Below are 18,950 nucleotides of genomic sequence, written 5' to 3' on the forward strand. Positions count from 1 at the left end.
TGCCACTTGAAACGCCATTGAGTGTGTCGTCGCGGTCGCGATGCGACGAAGAAGATTCAACTTTGCTGAGCAGATTTTTGAGCTCCAAAAAGTCATGAGAAGGAACGTTCTTCCGCGTAAGTGACCACAGAAACGTGTTCATAATGCCAGTAATAGTTTACGCGTCTTTCTTTTCCACGCACTTGCGTGTTTTTGTCGACGTTTTCACTCGAGTTGAGCGCCGTGTGAAGAAGTAGCTACTTGGCGGCTAACTGCTAAGTAGCATACTAGGCGTTCAAGTCCATTTTGTCTGCACAATCAAAACAGCGTTGGCCAAATTGTGCAGTCTACTGCTAGATAGTGAGTTTTTTTTTCCAAAGTGTACTGCGAATGCAAACGACAAGCTTAGAGTCAATTTGTCACTTGTTGACGCACATTTTACTCTATAAAATTTCGATGATTAACATTGATTTGCACGAAACCACATACGCAAAAAAAAAAAAAACATGCTTGATAATATGATACCAGTGATAAAAGTTTTGTTTTGGATATTGTCTTATTGTTGAAAGGCACGTAAAAATTCAAATGAATGAATGATAGACTGTTGACTCCCGACACTCGCGGGAGCAGGGACCGGGCCGGCCCGCAAATAGTGATATTCCGCGGATGAGACCAGTATTTTTGACCAACCCAAAGAATGCTGGAATGCTTTTTTTTTTTTTTTAAATATTTGAGAAATGTAACTCATTCAACCTCAAAGACATATTCTTGCGTCTTTTTTGTAAGTGTTTGGCTAAAGGAGGGTCTAAAATGAACTCATACCGAAAGGATTAAGCTCAAAAGCAGGGGTGTCAAACCTACGGATTGTCTTGACCTTGCTTCCCACAAGGGCAAGAGTTTCCCCCAGAGAAAGTAAAATCTGGGTCTTTGTCCTTACTATGTAGCAAAAACCATGTGCACACACTGACACAAGGTTTTTTTTTTTGTTTTTTTTTTAAATCATTGTGGGGACATCACAGTAATTTAAGTCAGTGATGTCAAAAATTCAGTCTGCGGGAGGGACAGTTCTGGGTCACAAATGGGTTTAACTCGACCCGCGAGATGTTTTTTTGGAATGTAAGGTATGGAAAAAATTTTCAAGAAATGAAAAACTTGAAATGTTTCATGATTAATAGTAATAATAATATGTTTTTTTTTAAAAATAATTAATAGTGATATTGTGTTTGTACTATTTTGGACAGCATTAAAAAAGATTAGTATATATGAATTTGTTGTTTAACAGTTAGGGGGTCCTCGACTTATGACGTGGATCCGTTATTAAGATGCGGTGTAACTCCAATTTCAGTCTAAGTCAGAACACCATGCAAATAAATAAAAATTAATAAATAATTAAATGATAAATAAAATAGATTACTATGTATGTACTGTACCGTAAAGTATTGTACTATTGTTATGTCTCTTTTTGCCCCAGTTTCGTCTGATACATTTTGTTCTTGCACCGCATTTTAATTTGTAGAAAACTCTTGTTTTGAAGATCCATGCAATATGCGCTGCAGCCATTTTCACCCCAGCGAGTGTGCTTGCGTTATTCTGTTACAAGCCGTGTAGATGTGCCTGCTGCTGGCAAAAATGGCAGCGAGGAGGCAGGGTGGATCTCAACCGTCACTTCTATTACATCAACAAAACCCCAGAATGGAACATAACACTCGAACAGTCTCTTGCGCGCAGCATCTTGTTTGTTGCCGTTTCACCGTTTTTAGACCACTTAATAATATCTAATTTCATTTCCATGGTGATGGCCAATTGTTTACTGCGTGCGTTTGTAACCTCAAAACATAAGTCGAGACAGTCATAACCCGAGGACCCCCTGTATATGTTTTATCAGGGGTGTCAAACTCAATTTTCACGTGGGCCACATTATAGTCACAGTTTCTGTCAGCTGACCCCCGAGCCTCGAGTTTGACACCTGTGCTATATACCATAATTTTATTGGTCTGGCCCACTTGGGAATAGATTCTCTATGCGCCCCGCAAACTAAAACAAGTTCAACACACCTGTTCCAAAGTAATCCTAAATAAGTAAATAGTGGAGGGTGGGAATCTTTCGATTCGATTCTGACTTTGGCTTCTTCGATTTGATTCAGAATCAATTTTCGCAACATTTTTTGATTCAAAACGATTCGATTCAGTCAATTAAAAGTGATTTCTGCTTCAATCTATAGAAGTGCAAAGAATCATAATATGTGGGTCATCTTTGCAAGACGTTTATTAAGTTTTGATTAGTAAGGAACATACCTTTTCCCATAAAAATAGCAGGGGACAGCTGCTTTTTTTTTTAACTAACTACGGCTGTACTATTGTGTAGCTTTTATAGTGTAAAATAAAATGAAACAAAATAAAAACAAGATACAGTGTCATTCATAACATCAAAATATTATTCTTTGAATGTATTAAATATTATTTTGAACCTGCTGCCCAAACGAAAAATATTAATCAGTATATTTATGACAAGATAAGAAAATAAACTTTTTCAAGTGAGCAGCTAAATTGATAGTATGAGGATAGGTATGGGGAAAACGTGCCAGTTGGTTCATCTCTGAGCATATCTGGAGCATTATCAGTCACAATTGTTTGAAACATATTATTTAGTGCAGTAGAGACAGTATTTTCATTCATTTACATGTATGTGAGCAGTGTTCCCTCTAAGCTGCGAGCGTGCGCATTTGCGCACTGCTCGCATGATCTCAGCGCACTAGAATGTCTATGCTGCGCATAAAACACAATGCAATACAAACATATTAAATAATATTTAATATTAGACCTCATCTTATCTGGTTAATTAGACCAGTAATATTGTTTTCTGTAACATTTTGCATTGTGACAGCGAGTGACAAGTTTCCAGCCTATGAATGTTTCACTTATACTATTCATCCAATCAAACGTAAGGACAGAAACGTTCCCTGCATATACTCCCCGTGCTGGTTAGCTAGCTAGCAACAGTGCGGAGTTAAGAGACGTCAAATGCTAACCCCTTTTCCTCGCGAAACGAACGAGCAGCGACACATCCGCTCAACACACCAAAGTAAAAAAGAAATGCGCTTCCTATAAGATGGAATGGCTGTCGGAGCATATGCAAATAGAAGAGCAAGCGGTGAAAGTGAGTGAGATTTCTTTTCTTTTTCCCAACTTGTGGCTCGTTTATTGCCATGGGGACAAGTGCAATATATATATCACACTGTCATGTCTAAAACGTTTATTGCCCAAGATATAAAAAAATAATAATAACAAACTTGTTGAAAACGAACAGAAATAGTTGTGATTTGTTTGGCAACATTGTGCATTCTTCTGGCCGCCTGGCTTACTCGAATGCTTGCCCAAGTTCAAATAAAATAAATATAATAACATTTCCACAGGTCTCTCTTTGAATCAATAAAAAGATACATTTATTTCCACAGCAGTTCTAAAGTTCCTCAAACAAAAGTACTTCAAGTAAAAGGCAAACATTATGGTGAAGAAACCGTGCGCTCTAATGTGCAATCAATCTCAAATCAACAAAAACTGAAATTTAAATTAACTTTGGGATTTTGGGATCAAAACCAATAATAATTCCAAACGCTGTGACTTGGCTCCTACAAACATGGCAACCATAGATCCATCCTTCTCCCGTATTGGTCCTTGACGACGCTTTTCACCTCGGCTATGCCCTCATAAATGACAGGCTATGTGGCCAGAAGCACAGTACTGGTCTTTCCATATGTTTAAAAGTTGTTGGACATCATCAGGTCGTGCTTTACCCTTTATTTCTTAGAGTTCCAAGCCGCCTTGCATCATCATTCCAGGGCCGCAGTTAGGCAACTGGATATGCTCAGAACCCCCCCCCCCCCCCCCCCCCCCCCCCCTCCTTCCTTGCTCATTAATGTCAGAATGTGAGTCATGTGATATAGGTTACTTTAGGGGCGACATCAGATATGCACACGGCGACTCACTGTGTGCATGTCTGAAGTTGCTCGCCTTGGTCCAATGCCTGCTCAGGGAATTTGTGTGAATGCTCAGACACATTCAAAATTGGAGGGAACATTGTATGTGAGTAATATGTGTTTGTAAATTAATTTATGTTGTTTTGTATTTTAACTTGTTTGGTTTTATTTTGTTTTGTGGACATGCTGAAGTTTTGTATTGTGTTGATTTCAAACCATTTGTTTTGTGTTCTGTATGAATATTTTTTCTTGGTTAGCTCATTTATTTCCATAGAGTCTATTCCTTAACAGCGTAGTCAAACTGTACTGTCCTCGCTGAGACGAGTATAAGCTTAGTCCAATTTAGACAGCAAGCTAAACTCAGAAGTAGTAACGAAAGACGTTCTCATAGGAGATTGTAGCTTTAAATGCACATTTTGGCATCAACGTCAGCGGAGTGACAGTAAAGATGGAGAAGGTAACTCAAGTTAGCCATGTTCTTCGACAGGACACATACATGTTGCGATGTGGAATACGGAGTTTTTTTGTCCCCTCTTAACGGTATTTTCCCTGCTTTGCAACAAAAACCACTGTCATGACCCTAGGGGGTTGGCTGTATTTGTCTTGTTTTGTCTCCATCTGCAGGCGTTTTTAGGTAAATGCCACCATTGCAACGCCTCACTACAATGCTGGTCTGCTATTGGTCGGCGTCTCCTCACGGAGATGGCGGTCTGCTATTGGTCAGCTTCACTTGTTTCAAAATGGCCGAACTGTTTGAGTGTGAGTGGTTACAAAACCGTATTTATAGTGTATTTTACTGCTTAATTCAAAGTTGAAAGGGTTAGCCATGGGTCTCAAGCTTGCTTGTGATTTAAAGAGAGAAGTAAGAAGATGATTTATCTGCAAACAATGCTGGAGATAATCAAGATATACGAAGCTATCCTAGCCTAGGCTATCCTTACTAGGGAATCTGGGCATGACAAGCGCCTTTCTATATTTTTCATTTATGACGTTTTCTGATTGTGTACATGTATATTATATATACGTAGCACGACAATACTATTTTGCTACCAATTTTGAATATGTACAATTTTTAGATAGATAGATAGATAGATAGATAGATAGATAGATAGATAGATAGATAGATAGATAGATAGATAGATAGATAGATAGATAGATAGATAGATAGATAGATAGATAGATAGATAGATAGATAGATAGATAGATAGATAGATAGATAGATAGATAGATAGATAGATAGATAGATAGATAGATAGATAGATAGATAGATAGATAGATAGATAGATAGATAGATAGATAGATAGATAGATAGATAGATAGATAGATAGATAGATAGATAGATAGATAGATAGATAGATAGATAGATAGATAGATAGATAGATAGATAGATAGATAGATAGATAGATAGATAGATAGATAGATAGATAGATAGATAGATAGATAGATAGATAGATAGATAGATAGATAGATAGATAGATAGATAGATAGATAGATAGATAGATAGATAGATAGATAGATAGATAGATAGATAGATAGATAGATAGATAGATAGATAGATAGATAGATAGATAGATAGATAGATAGATAGATAGATAGATAGATAGATAGATAGATAGATAGATAGATAGATAGATAGATAGATAGATAGATAGATAGATAGATAGATAGATAGATAGATAGATAGATAGATAGATAGATAGATAGATAGATAGATAGATAGATAGATAGATAGATAGATAGATAGATAGATAGATAGATAGATAGATAGATAGATAGATAGATAGATAGATAGATAGATAGATAGATAGATAGATAGATAGATAGATAGATAGATAGATAGATAGATAGATAGATAGATAGATAGATAGATAGATAGATAGATAGATAGATAGATAGATAGATAGATAGATAGATAGATAGATAGATAGATAGATAGATAGATAGATAGATAGATAGATAGATAGATAGATAGATAGATAGATAGATAGATAGATAGATAGATAGATAGATAGATAGATAGATAGATAGATAGATAGATAGATAGATAGATAGATAGATAGATAGATAGATAGATAGATAGATAGATAGATAGATAGATAGATAGATAGATAGATAGATAGATAGATAGATAGATAGATAGATAGATAGATAGATAGATAGATAGATAGATAGATAGATACATACTTTATTCATCCCCGTAGGGAAATTCACATTTCCAGCAGTATCCTCAAGTCGAGATATAAAATATGAGAAATAAAATACACAAAGATACACATAAGTCCAGTACAGAAGTATACTTAAGGTGCTTGTTAACAGTGTAAACAGAATAGTGTGAATCGTTGGAGTCTAGTGCAAGTATAATTAAGGTGCTTGTATAAAGTGAATAGTGCAGTGCAGAGTATGAGGTTTAGAGTTTAATGTGAGCTTTTACTGCCCCGGGTGGAGTTGAAGAGCCTCATGGCATGGGGGAGGAATGATCTCCTCAGCCTGTCCGTGGAGCAGGACAGTGACAGCAATCTGTCACTGAAGCAGCTCCTCTGTCTGTAGATGATGCTGTGTAGTGGATGTGTTGGATTGTCCATGATTGATCGGCAAATTTGCCTTACGACCCCAATATGTGAGTGTGTGTGTGTGTGTGTGTGTGTGTGTGTGTGTGTGTGTGTGTGTGCGCGCGCGCGTGTGTTTGTGTGTGTATGTGTGTGTGTCTCAGTACTTCGCGGGTTTTTTCCAGGAAAAATTAAACATATTTCAAAATAAAAAATAATTTAAATAATGCGCAAAAATTGAAAAAAAAGAAAGTACATTATACTGTACTGTATTCATCAAATAACTAAGTAATATTAGTTAATAACTATGTTAAGAATTCTTCAAGCGTTAGAGTTCGTGACGTTTGTTATCTTATTTTTCCTGTTTTACGTTCTCTGCGCGTCATCTGGCTCGTTACGGTGACGTAGTGAATGACAACGTAATCTCATATTTATAGTTTATTATCATTTATGTTGATAACGCACGCTACTGCCTACGTTTAGTAAGCGATGAGTGTTTATTCTGTTTATGTGTTCGTTTGTGTAGAGGTTGCACTTTATAGTTAGTAGTTGTTAGTTGTTTCTAACCCGATAATGTTGTCTAAAAATACAGTAAATTCATAGATTAAAATTTGGCAAGTGTTTAAATGTTAGTTGACTGACTTTAACATTGTTGATATATTATTCAACAGATACTACATGATACACCATACATGAGCCAAATAAATGTGAAGTTCAGCGTGATGACTTGCGTACTCTTTCACCGGAGTCTTGGTGCAGATAACCAGCCCTGAGAACAACTAAAGTTCCAATGTTTTAATAGATTATGGACACATTGAAATGCAAAGCCTATATCTATTGACCTAATTATCAACTTTTGTGCAAGTTGCCATGCCTATAGATTTAGAACAAAACAAAACAAACAAACTAAGTTCATGGCTAGGTCTTTCTTGCAGATTGACAGAGAAGTCATCCTGCTCATGGAAAATACATAGCTGGCAAATTACCTTTCATCATTTGATAACAGGGTTGCTTTTTTTTATGCAACACTAACACAAACTCAAACAAAAAGAATGTCCTTTTGAAAAACTAAGGCAGAAACTCAGAAAGCAGACAGGAAATTTAGAAGAAAACAACCCTCATATTATTGCAATTTAATTCAGAACTGAAGAGTTAACACGAAAAAACATGTTCACCTGTACAATGAAGTGTCAGTCCATTTCAGCTAGGGCTTGCTTTGCTGTGTCAGGTTACATATTGGTTTGTAATAATTCATATTTGCGTTGAAAATAGTGTTTAAACTGTTGCTATTTCCCTCACAACATATATGGTATACATTCCACTGTCCTGTATCTTAAATTTGCAACATATTGTGAACTCACACTGGGCTCTTACTTAAACATGCACATACAACCTCTCTAAATAAACATAAAGAAGGACTGGTTGAAGTTTGTTCTCTACACATAGTTGTAGGCATGAAGAACAAGAGAACAGGGTGTCCTCCATGCAAGCCGTGGATGGGTCTTGATGATAGCTGATGTGTATTCCATGGCTTCACGGCTTCATCCAGTTCATCCTGGGTGGTAATAAGTGTATATGTATGATAATTCAATGAACCACCATCATTTATCACAATAAATTGAATATCTTACTCCATGTATGAAGGAAGATATGGTTGAATCAAACACACGCACACACATGGTTGCATATTTGTCTTTCTGTATGCATGTATATACACCCAAAATAATAATACTTTATTTGCAATTGGCTGCCAACCATTCCTGGGGATTTTCTGCCCACTGCCCGTCAAGCACCTATAATGGATAGATGGAATACAAAGTACTGTATTAGACTTTGTGCAAAAACAACAAATGTGTCCAAATTATGATTGTCGCAACACTAATATTTCAAAGACTACTTTGTCAGTGAAACTAGCAAACAAACAAATCCTCATCTTTAGTTTGTTGATGAAAACATGGGGGGAAAAAAATCTTACAGAAGACAAAACTTTCCTGTTGCACTCCCATTACATCAAATTATCGTATATTATATTATATTAATATCGAGATTAATGAAAAAATATTGTCCACATTTCAAAACTGAATACTAATGATCCTACCTCCTTTGGTTGGTCTCAGTTCCAATGTGGCTTTTTTTTAACTCACTGCAGATGTGAATGTTTGTTTTGAAAAAAGTAAATGACTATGTCACACGGAATAACTTCCTGCTCAGACAAATGTCATTTACGTCCCATCAAGTTGCACCCCCTCGGCGTGAGTCCACCATTCCCGCGCCCACTGTTGTTTCAATAATAGTGTTTTTTGAATATAGTGTTTGTGAAAATGTTGCGTGCGTTTCAACTATTGTAAAAAATATATATTTTTTGCGTTTCGTCTTTTAAAATGTGTTTTTCTTTTCGTTTTTTTTTTGTCATTTGAAATATGTTTTTCTGTTTTTGTTTTGTTTTGTCTTGTAATGTTTTTGTATTTTTTTTTAATTTGCTTCTTTTTTTTTTTTTTTTTTTTTTTTTTTTTTTTTGCATTTGCACTTCAGGGCCACCGTACAAAACCGCTATTTTGTATTGGATGTTTACACATGCATAGGATTCTAGAGCCGAGGTGTCAAACATACAGCCCGCCGGCCGGTTCCGGCCTGCAAATGGATTTAATCAGACCCGCGAGATGATTTTGTAAAGTATAAGAATGAGTTAAATTAATTTAATAAATGAAAAACTTAAAATGTTTTATGATTAATATTAATGTTAATATTTTATGATTGTGATGTTCTTCCGGTTTTATTTTGCGTAGTTTTAAAAATGAATGACAAATCTGAATTTGTGGTTTTAAAGTTATATATACTTACCATGATTTTATTGGTCCGGCCAACTTGGCAATAGATTTTCCTGTATGCGGCCCACAAGCTAAAACGAGTTTGAATACTTCACTAACAAAAGCAGGGGTGCTTTTGGTAGTGAAGTATTCAAATAATCTATTACTACTGTACTCCACCTCACTGGGTTTTTATGGTACCGTTGCAGTTTCGTGGTTCCAAAAAAGTAGACCACAATTGCAAAAGGGGGCTAACACTATGTGGTTGCTCAGGTGCGTGACACCAACGGATGGCCGGACGCCCTTGCGCGGCGGCCATGACGGTGCACGGCCTGACTGCCGCCGCCACCGCCTTTCTGCTGCTGTGCTGGCCGCCGTGCCGGGCGGAGGATGCGTCGGCAGGCGTCCCCACCGAGTGGCTCCTCCTGCACGTGGTGCGGGGCCAAGTTGGCGCTGGAAACTACAGCTATCTGCGCCTCAACCATCATGGTCCCGTGATCCTGCACCTCCTGAGCGTGACGGGCGACGCCGACCTGTACGTGTCAGACGTCGCGGCCAGGCCCAGCTTCGACGCGTACAAGCTGCAGTCGGCCACCTGCGGCCGCGACGCCGTGGCCGTGCCGGCAGAGTTCGCCCGGCCGGTGGGCGTGGCCATCTACGGGCACCCTTCTCACCGCCGCAGCGACTTTGAGATGCGGGTCTACCGCGACGTGGCCGCCTCACTCGACGCCCTCGCCGCCCCGGACGAGGACGCCCGCAAAGAGGAGGCGGACCACGCCCGGGGCCGCCACTTTGAGGACGAGGAGTCTGTCTTCTGGACCACGCTCATCAGACTTTTGGAAATCGTCCTGGAGATCCTCTTTTGAAAGCCACGCTCCTGGCGCCAAACACATATGGCATATGCGCAAACTAACATACAACACTAGGTAAAACACACAAACTACGCAAAAACACAAACAAAAAACTGTATGCACCAGTGGTATCAAACATAGGGCCCATGGGCCGGTTCTGGCTCACAAACTGGTTTAATCCAGCCTCGTAAAAAATGAGCAGATTTTTTTTTTCTTTCAATAAATGAAAAACTTGAAATAATTAATGATTAATAGTAATGTTACTTTGAAATGGCAACCCCTAGAGCAGTGGTTTTCAACCTTCTTTCAGTGACATACCCACTGTGAAATATTTTTTCAGCCAAGTACCCCTTAACCAATGCAAAGTATGTTTGGTGACAAAAACATCAAGTGACCTCTTTTGGATCATAGAAGAGATCTGTTATCAAAAGGAAATCATTTATTATGTATTTGTTCACAAAAAAATAATCAACTTAAAGTGTCTCAAAAAGAAATACCGTATTTTCCACACTATAAGGCGCACCTAAAATTCTGATTTTTTTTTTTTTTTTTTTTTTTTTTAAAGCTGATGGTGCGCCTTATTTATGGATCAATATTGAGATTGAGATTCGTAGATGGGGAATGAACTGATAAAGTAAGCTTTATCTGTTTTGTTTGTTTACAGTTGAACAAGGTTGGTCATGTTGACATTGATTTATTATGCTATTGAGAGTTTAGAATTATTGAGTTATTGTTATTACTTTGAGTATTACTATATTGTGATTGAAAAAGTTTTAAAATATGTCATTAATTGAGGGTGCGCCTTATATATGGAAAAAGTTTTACAATATGTCATTAATTGAGGGTGCACCTTATAATCTGTTGCGCCTTATAGTGCGGAAGATACGGTAGTTATAAATAAATGTTTGTCCACAGAAAAATACTGAGCATGAAGTGTGCTCTTTTGGGATTACAATAGAGATCTGTTCACAAAAATAAATCATTAACTTAATTATTAATAGTAAAAAAAAAAAAAGTCCCCCAAAAATAATCAAAAAAAATGTCAGACCTGTTCTCAAAAAGAAATAATTATTAATAAATATTTGTCCACAGAAAAATATCAAAGCGTACTATTTAGCTATTAGAGATCTCTTCACAAAAACAAATCATTAACATAATTTAATAAATATTTCTACACAAAAAATAATAAACCATACCTGTTCTCAAAAAGAAATAATTATAAACTAATATTTGTCCACAGGAAAGTATTACAATACAGCAAATACAAATTAAAGTGTCCTCTTTTGGGATCATAGTACATACTGTAGAGATGAGTTCACAAAAATAAATCATTTTGAAAGGATTTTTGCATGTTTGTTAATTTTTATTTAAATTCTCGAGTATCCCCTGGAGTTCCTTCAAGTACCCCCAGGGGTACCCATACCCCCATTTAAGAATCACTGCCTTAGAGTGCCAGCCGATTTAGAGTATTTTCGAGCATCTTTCAAGTTCGACAGAATCAACGCACACAAAAAAAAAATCAACATTCCGCTGGCCACATAAAATATGGCGGGCCGGTCTTGCCCCCGAGCCATGAGTTTGACACCTGTGATATGTCAAAGATGTCCAAACAGTTTCCTTTCACAGCCGCATACAGAAATAAAACTTAAGAGTCTTGTTCAGCACCAAGAAGAAATTTTTTCTTCTCTGAAAATAACTCAATATCAAAGACATATTTTTACTTCACAAGTCCAGACCTTCAATCCCAAATTTTTATTTTTATTTCCTGTTCTGAAATTGGCTGGTACTAAACTAAATCATCGAGTGTTAAACTCTTACCTCAAGTAATTACCTCGATTAGCATTTAGTTACCTAAAGTAATCACTCACTTTTGCATGCATTGGCCTAAAATTGTACTATGACAAATGGGCAATTTTCAGACTCTCCTTTTAAACAAAAATAGGTATAAATGATTAAAAAACAAAAACGTCTTTAGTATTAAAGGAGTTGAACCATGAGTGTCACCAATTTTTATCATTGGACACATTGTCCTTTTAGTTTCTGTCAAAGGGCCAATTGTGACAAGCCAAATACATTTTACACAATTTGAAATCAGAGGTCATTAAAAACTGTTCAAAGGGGAAATCGGTCACAAAAAAATGTGTAAAGCTGAGGAAAACATGGAAAATACGGTATTTTAGCCAGAAAATTTAAGTCAAATCCACGTTTTGCGGGCCACATAAAATGATGTGGCAGGCCGGATCTGGCCCACGGGCCTCTGGTTTGACAACAATGAGGTAAACACTAAAAATTCAATCAAGCAAGCAATTACACAATTTCAATACACTGTAGTTATTTAAAGAAAAATGCTCTTTCAAGGCTTTCTATTAAAATTATGTATGTAAAGTATGTTTTAAAGAGTATTGCTGGCTACGTCCTAATCTATTTTTAGCATATGCCACAAGCCGCAAAAAATGTTGATTGTGGGCCGCAAATTACCCCTAGACTGTAGTTTGGACACTGCTGCTGTATGTGAGTCTCTCACACAACATAACATTCAATACATACAGAACACACAGCCCAAAAACATGCACAAATTCAAAATTCTCATCACAGCTAATAAAAACAGAAGAAATTACTTTTTTTTTTTTTTTTCCTATTTTGAACAAAGTTGGTAAAATGCAGGCAGAAAAGAATGCATTTTAAGTACCTTGAAACTTACAGTACTTGCAAACTGGGTTGCAAGTAACAATGTTAATAAATGATTCATCTAATAGGTTTTCGTGTTGATTTTTCGGATGAAAAAAATAATTTCCTTTTATTAACCTGTTTAGGAACCTCTGATTTTTTTATGTTTTTGATGTGTGACATCAAAGGTAAAGCATACAATAAAGCACTAGAACGCTAAAATATTGCATAGATTGTCAAAACATGATGACTTTCAATATGCCAAGCTGCATTCGCTTCTAAATGCAAACGTGAGGTCAACATGGACACCCTGTAGTTGTCAAATTTAGCCCATGTCTAGCTCATTTACTGCCATTTAAAATCGGAAATACTGAAATATTCCTATTTCAAATTCATAAATACATAATATATAGTGTAATTTTGCTAATATTGCATTTTTGTCAATTTTTAGCACCCCCTCCCAAAAAAAATGTGTATGGAAAGGGCTGATGCCACTGACCACTGAGGGGTTGAAAGAAAATTTATATTTATATTTAACAATGTTGTGTCACGTGATATGGCCAGGCTAGGGAAAAATCCCTGGACACCCAGGGGTTAATAAAATGCTACTGTTTTTCCAAATTGAGGATCAAAAAACATGTTTTTGTTTGCTGGTTTCAGTTTGACATGCTGAAAAAAAGCAAAAACGTTGACCAGCATTTTCCAAAGTCAAAACTAATGTTTATAAGTGCTTTATTGACTGGACTCAAGAAATGTGGCCAATTTTAGGTCTACTTTAATTTGTTTACCAATCAAGTAGTCGTGGAATCCTCACTTCGACTACTAGCCATCATCTTCACAGTTTCTCACATGAACCACAGATAAGGTTACACGATATATTTTTTATAAAAACATTTATTTAAAGAAATTCTTCATGTCTTCTAAGCATCCCTTCTCCAATGTCCCAAGGAAATCCCAATGTCCAATCACTGCTGAGCTAATTTTATAACAGGGGTGCATGCTAGCAACTGTCGCGTCAACTTGTCTCTAGCTTTAAATCAAACTTGACCAAAGGCATGATAACAGTGCACTGCTAGCTGTTGACATGTAGAATTTTACTAGTTGCTTGCAGACAACTTACTAGTAGACTTTGTGGTCACTTGTATGACATTTCACAGCACTAGTAGGAGTGACTTTGGCGCTGTCGTGAAACATAGTTGACAAAGGCATGCTACTAGTACAGTGCTAGACGTTAGCAAGATTTATGTCACTTGTCGCATGCAGCCTTTCAACTCGTGTGTTCAAGAGTCCAAGTACTAGTAGACTCTGTTGCCACATGTAAGACATTTCAAGTCTCTGGTAAAGATTGAACTGCACACAAAAGCATGCTACTAGTATAGTGCTAGATGCGAGTAGAATTATGTCACTTGTTGCTTGCAGTTGTCTACCTCACCAGTTACATACAACGTTCGACTGGTGTGCTCAACTGTCCACGCACTAGTAGACTCTGCTGTGACTAGTAAAACAGTTAAAGGCATAAGTAGGATTGACATTGGCGCATGAGCAGAACAGAATGTGCCATAGTTGACATAGGCATGCTACTCGAACAGTGCTTGAAGGTAACTAGTTGCATGCAGTTGTCAACTCGTGAGTGGCTCACTAGTCACTTGCAGCCAATCTAATATTGTGCAGAATGGTCTTAAGCACGAGTACAGTTCTGGATGTTAACTAGTTGCATGCAGTTGTCAACTAGTGCATGGCTCACGAGTAACCTGCAGCCAGTCTACAAGTGTGCTGATACACTGTAATGTCACAAGTATTAAGATATTTTAAGGCACTAGTAGGATTAACTCTGTTGGATTAGTAAAACAAACTGCCATAGTTGACAAAAGAATGCTACTAGTACAGTGCTTGATGTTAACGAGTTGCATGCAGTTGTCTACTAGTGCATTGCTCACTAATTACCTACAGCCAATCTACTAGTGAGTTGAATAGTCTTAAAGTACTAATATACTCTGTTGTGACTCGTAAAACATTTCAGGGTGCTTGCGGGTTTGAGTTTTGCATGTCAACTAGCGCATGGCTGTACTTGTGTGCGGCAAAGTCCAGGTTCTAGTACAACTGTTAAGGCAAAAATACAAAAGTTGACGCCAGCACACTACTAGCATAGCATTTGGTGTGAACAAGTAGAATTGTCCACCATGACTAGTAGCACCGTTAGCGCTGAGTTTCGCCTCTGGCAACTCCCCCCAGTGCATCCAACAATTATCAAATCAGACCAGGGTCGGCATCAGCCGCACCGAGTTGATCCGGAGCACCGTCTGCGGCTGCGTGATGATTTTCTTGCGCTGGAAGCGGTGGCGCCTCCAGAAGATCATGTGCACTTTGGGCCAGGAGTGCGTGCGCTCTAGCACGGTGGCCTCCACGCGCACCAGCTCCTTGGCTAGCAGCGGACGGCCCAGTAGTGTGAAGTCGCGGCCCCCCACCGCCAGCACCTTCTCCAGCCGCAGATGCTCGCCGCACTCCGCCTCCACATGGTTCTCCAGCAGGATCAGGTCCTCATCCGTCACCTGCGCCCCATTGGCAAAGGAGTCACTCAAACGCGATGCACCATCTTCCAATTGATTTGCTCTTAATTTGAAAGGAAAAACATGCTCTTCAATAGCATTAAATTAAGATTTGCTGGCACCTCCAGAAACCCTCTTGTGTCAGGTACCCCCAATTCAGAACCACAGGTCTAAAGAATACTCGACATCGTTTCTTAGCACCAAGATGCGCCAAAGCACTGCTCTGGTCAAACTCAAAACACTTCAAAATAATTCAACTAATCTCAACATACCTATAGTTCCTTGGCTTAAAATTCCTCAATATAGTTCCTACGTATAAACATGCAAAACAAAATAGCGCAACAATACTAGTTTTGCCTGATCTCCTCTCAAAGGCGGTAAAACGCTGCTTTTGATGACATAAAACTAAATCAAGGGTGTCAAACTAGTTTAGGCTTGCGGGCCGCATGAAGAAAAATCTATCCCCAAGTGGGCCGGACCAATAAAATCATGGTACATGTTTATATGACTTTAAAACAACAACTTCATATGTATTATTCATATTCATAATGTCCAAAATAAAACAAGCACAACATCACTATTGATCATAAAATATTAGCTATACTTATAATCATAGAAATGTTCAAGTATACATTTATTTGAAATATTCCACCCATTTTTATACTTTTCAAAATTATATCGTGGTCTAGATTAAACCCATTTGCGGGCCAGAACCGGCCCGCGGGCCGTATGCTTGACACCTTGCCCGAGTTCCTGAATACTAACACGCAACACAAAAAAAGGTCGTCTGACCTGTTGGCGATGACAACAAACGTAAACCGAAAACTTGTCTACTTTTGAAATTGGATTACTGTATTTGTGCGCAGGTCACCTTCCACTGGCGACCGGCAACGTGCACGACAGCGAAGAGGCGGCCGAAGTCGCCTCTCTCGATCATCCGGTTGACGGCGCTCGTCAGGGCGGCGTTTTGCCGCCGCTGCTCCTCCTCCGGCACCGGGATCGTCTCCGGCCACGGAGGTCGGGAAAGCGACGTCTTGGGCACCAACGGTCCGCTGGCCAAACTCCGGGAGTGGGCGAGGACAAAGGGTCCAGACGTCAATTGGCGCCATGTCCTCCGCAGGGTCGCTGCCGTCAGCGCCATCTTTACCGGAAAGTGTGTCGAACAGCGCGGAGGTTTTCTCCGGAAGAGGAGTGGCGGTATCAACTTGTTCCAGCCTAGAAATAACTATTTAAGTAGTACATTCTAATTCATAGCATTAAATTGGCCTATTGGGGATCTGTCTGATTTTCCAACAGCGTTTGTTTGCTTTTTGCCAAGTGGCCGGTAAAATAAGAGTGTCGTAAATGCGCCGCAAATCGGCCATGCATGTCGCATTATGATCAACGATATTGACATCTAAACATCGCGAGCATGTTTCACAAAGTAGTAATTGTCATCTAATTACCGGAGAATGTTATTGCATTTATAAGAAAACGAAAACGAACAAAGGTTGCATATTTGTAGTAAATACAATCGACTTTACTCAAGTAATATGTGTAAAAAAAAAAAAAAGTTTTTTTTTTTTACATTAGTGCGCAGAGCATTTAAAAAAATACATATTTTAAATTCACAAACAACTAAAGCACCACAAAGTGTTACAATCAAATGTCAGATAAAAATACCACAACAGAACAAAAAAAAGAATATTAGAACAAGGGCCATTGCAAGAAGTAATTAAAATGAAGAGAAAAAAAGATATACTGTATATCGTATATAAAATGAATCTTAAAGAGATAGTGTGTAAGATTTAACAATTTTTCACTACGGACAGCAGGAGGTGTAGCAGGTTCTGCCTTTACCATTGTCCATACCTATAACAAACACGGCCACCTCCGGAGATGTGCCTCCCCCCAAGTAATATCCTTTCATGATAACTAGACCTAGGATTATATTTAAAACATACTGGTGGTCATTAAGAACACATTCATTAGCAAGTTTTTGAAATTTACAATCATTTAATGTATTGCGTTTTAATTAAAAAAAAAAAACGGCCCAAATCTTACACACTGTCTCAATTAAGTCAAAGACTTATTCTTGCTGTGAATGTTTGGAAAAATCTATTTATGAATAAACTGTTTACATATCGCTCGTAAACTGGTGATACCAAAAAGTTTGTTTCCCTATTACTAGTTATTATTACTAGTTATGCCTAATAAGACCTCGTTTTTTTTTAGTAATATAGCATAGAGGTGTCAAACTCCATTTAGCTTGCGAGCCACATAGAGGAAAATCTATTCCCAAGTGGGCCGGACCAATAAAATCATGCTGGTACTATATATATATATATATATATATATATATATATATATATATATATATATATATATATATATATATATATATATATATATATATATATATATATATATATATATATATATATATATATATATATATATATATATATATATAGTGGTACCTCGGTACTCGACCGCCTCTATACTCGACCAAATCGGTGCTCGACCAAAAAATTCAAGTAGATAATGCATCGGACCTCAAACAGATTTTCGGTGCTCGACTAGCCGAGCCGAGCCGAGCCGACCCGAACGCGCTCCTCGGCCCTTCTCGGCCAGCGGGTAAGCGCCAGTTCAACTCAGACCGCCAGCGGAGTAAGACGTTTGTTCGAGTATTTCTTCCCGGATTTAAACTTTTTCGTGTTGCTCTAGCCCTTAATAATGGGTCCAAAGAAAGACAGTGATAAGGGGAAGGCAAAGAGGAAAACAATGAGGACCACTATTGAACCGAAGAAGGAAATTATAGCAAAATATGAACGCGGTGTACCTCGCGTCGCAGTTAGCTAGCGTCATCATGGAAGGAGTAACTCCCTCCCGTCCTCTCCACATCCATTCCTGTATGCCATCAACCACTCTCCAAAACGTAAGTAAATTATACAAAATGGTTTATAATGCTTTATTTATCTTTATCTTTATCATGTACTGCTTGTGCACATTTACTTGTGCACACATACTTTCCATTATTTCTTATGGGAAAATTGCTTTCGGTGTTCGAACAAATCGGTGCTCGACCACCACCTCAGAACGGATTATGGTCGAGTACCGAGGTACCACTGTATATAAATTTTAAGACAACAACAATATTTTTTTAATACCGTCCTAAATAGTAAAAGCACAAAATCACTATTAATCATCAAACATTAACATTACTATTAATAATTAAAAAAAAAACATTTATTGAAAAAAATTTTAGCTAATTTTTATACTTTACAAAATCATCGTGTGGGCAGGATTATACCCGGGCCAGAGCCGGCCCTCAGGCCATATGTTTGATACCCCTGACATAGCACGTTGACTCCCCTTGTCTTGTTGACATGTTTTTTTTCAATTATAAGAAAAGTTACAGATACTCATGTCTAGTTACACACCACACAAAAGAATTGATTTTTTTGTATGTCGGGTTTATGTTTCAGAAATTCCTTATTTGGGTCATTTTGTTGGGTCATATGTCTCTCTGACAGATGCTCTTGTTTCCGCAGCGCTTGAAAAAAAACGCTGGCCGAGCTCCCCCTGTCCCTCCCTCC

The 18,950-nt window shown here is 38.0% G+C and overlaps 2 protein-coding genes across 3 annotated transcripts; one reads left to right on the plus strand and one right to left on the minus strand.

Annotated features, from left to right (window-relative positions):
* The first annotated feature begins 28 nt into the window (after positions 1-28).
* On the plus strand, positions 29-17,655 carry c7h6orf120 (chromosome 7 C6orf120 homolog). 2 transcript variants are annotated; one of them, XR_015866169.1, is made up of 3 exons: positions 29-116; positions 9,582-10,234; positions 16,239-17,655. XR_015866169.1 is itself a non-coding variant. In XM_088419690.1 (2 exons), exon 2 carries the CDS (start codon positions 9,599-9,601, stop codon positions 10,172-10,174), a length of 576 nt encoding a protein of 191 aa, XP_088275816.1. In that variant the 5' UTR covers positions 29-116; positions 9,582-9,598; the 3' UTR covers positions 10,175-12,912. The 2 variants fall into 2 exon arrangements, 1 of the variants encoding a protein (XP_088275816.1); XM_088419690.1 differs by lacking the exon at positions 16,239-17,655 and having other exon boundaries at positions 9,582-12,912.
* Positions 13,620-16,705, minus strand: mrpl21 (mitochondrial ribosomal protein L21). The gene is made up of 2 exons (XM_088419692.1): positions 16,239-16,705; positions 13,620-15,370 (listed from the first exon to the last, which is right to left on the minus strand). Exons 1-2 carry the CDS (start codon positions 16,511-16,513, stop codon positions 15,079-15,081), a joined length of 567 nt encoding a protein of 188 aa, XP_088275818.1. The 5' UTR covers positions 16,514-16,705; the 3' UTR covers positions 13,620-15,078.
* Positions 17,656-18,950: the final 1,295 nt, after the last annotated feature.

This window comes from Hippichthys cyanospilos, chromosome 7 (genome assembly GCF_059441005.1).
Source record: "Hippichthys cyanospilos isolate Australia breed blue-spotted pipefish chromosome 7, RoL_Hcya_1.0, whole genome shotgun sequence".
In the NCBI taxonomy this organism is placed as follows: domain Eukaryota; kingdom Metazoa; phylum Chordata; class Actinopteri; order Syngnathiformes; family Syngnathidae; genus Hippichthys; species Hippichthys cyanospilos.

Coding starts and splice junctions, on each gene's coding strand:
- c7h6orf120 (XM_088419690.1), top strand. CDS start 9,599: ATGGCCGGACGCCCTTGCGCGGCGGCCATGACGGTGCACGGCCTGACT.
- mrpl21 (XM_088419692.1), bottom strand. CDS start 16,513: ATGGCGCTGACGGCAGCGACCCTGCGGAGGACATGGCGCCAATTGACG. Junction 15,371..16,238: donor GGTCGCCAGTGGAAGGTGAC/CTGCGCACAAAT, acceptor GGCGCAGGTGAC/GGATGAGGACCTGATCCTGC.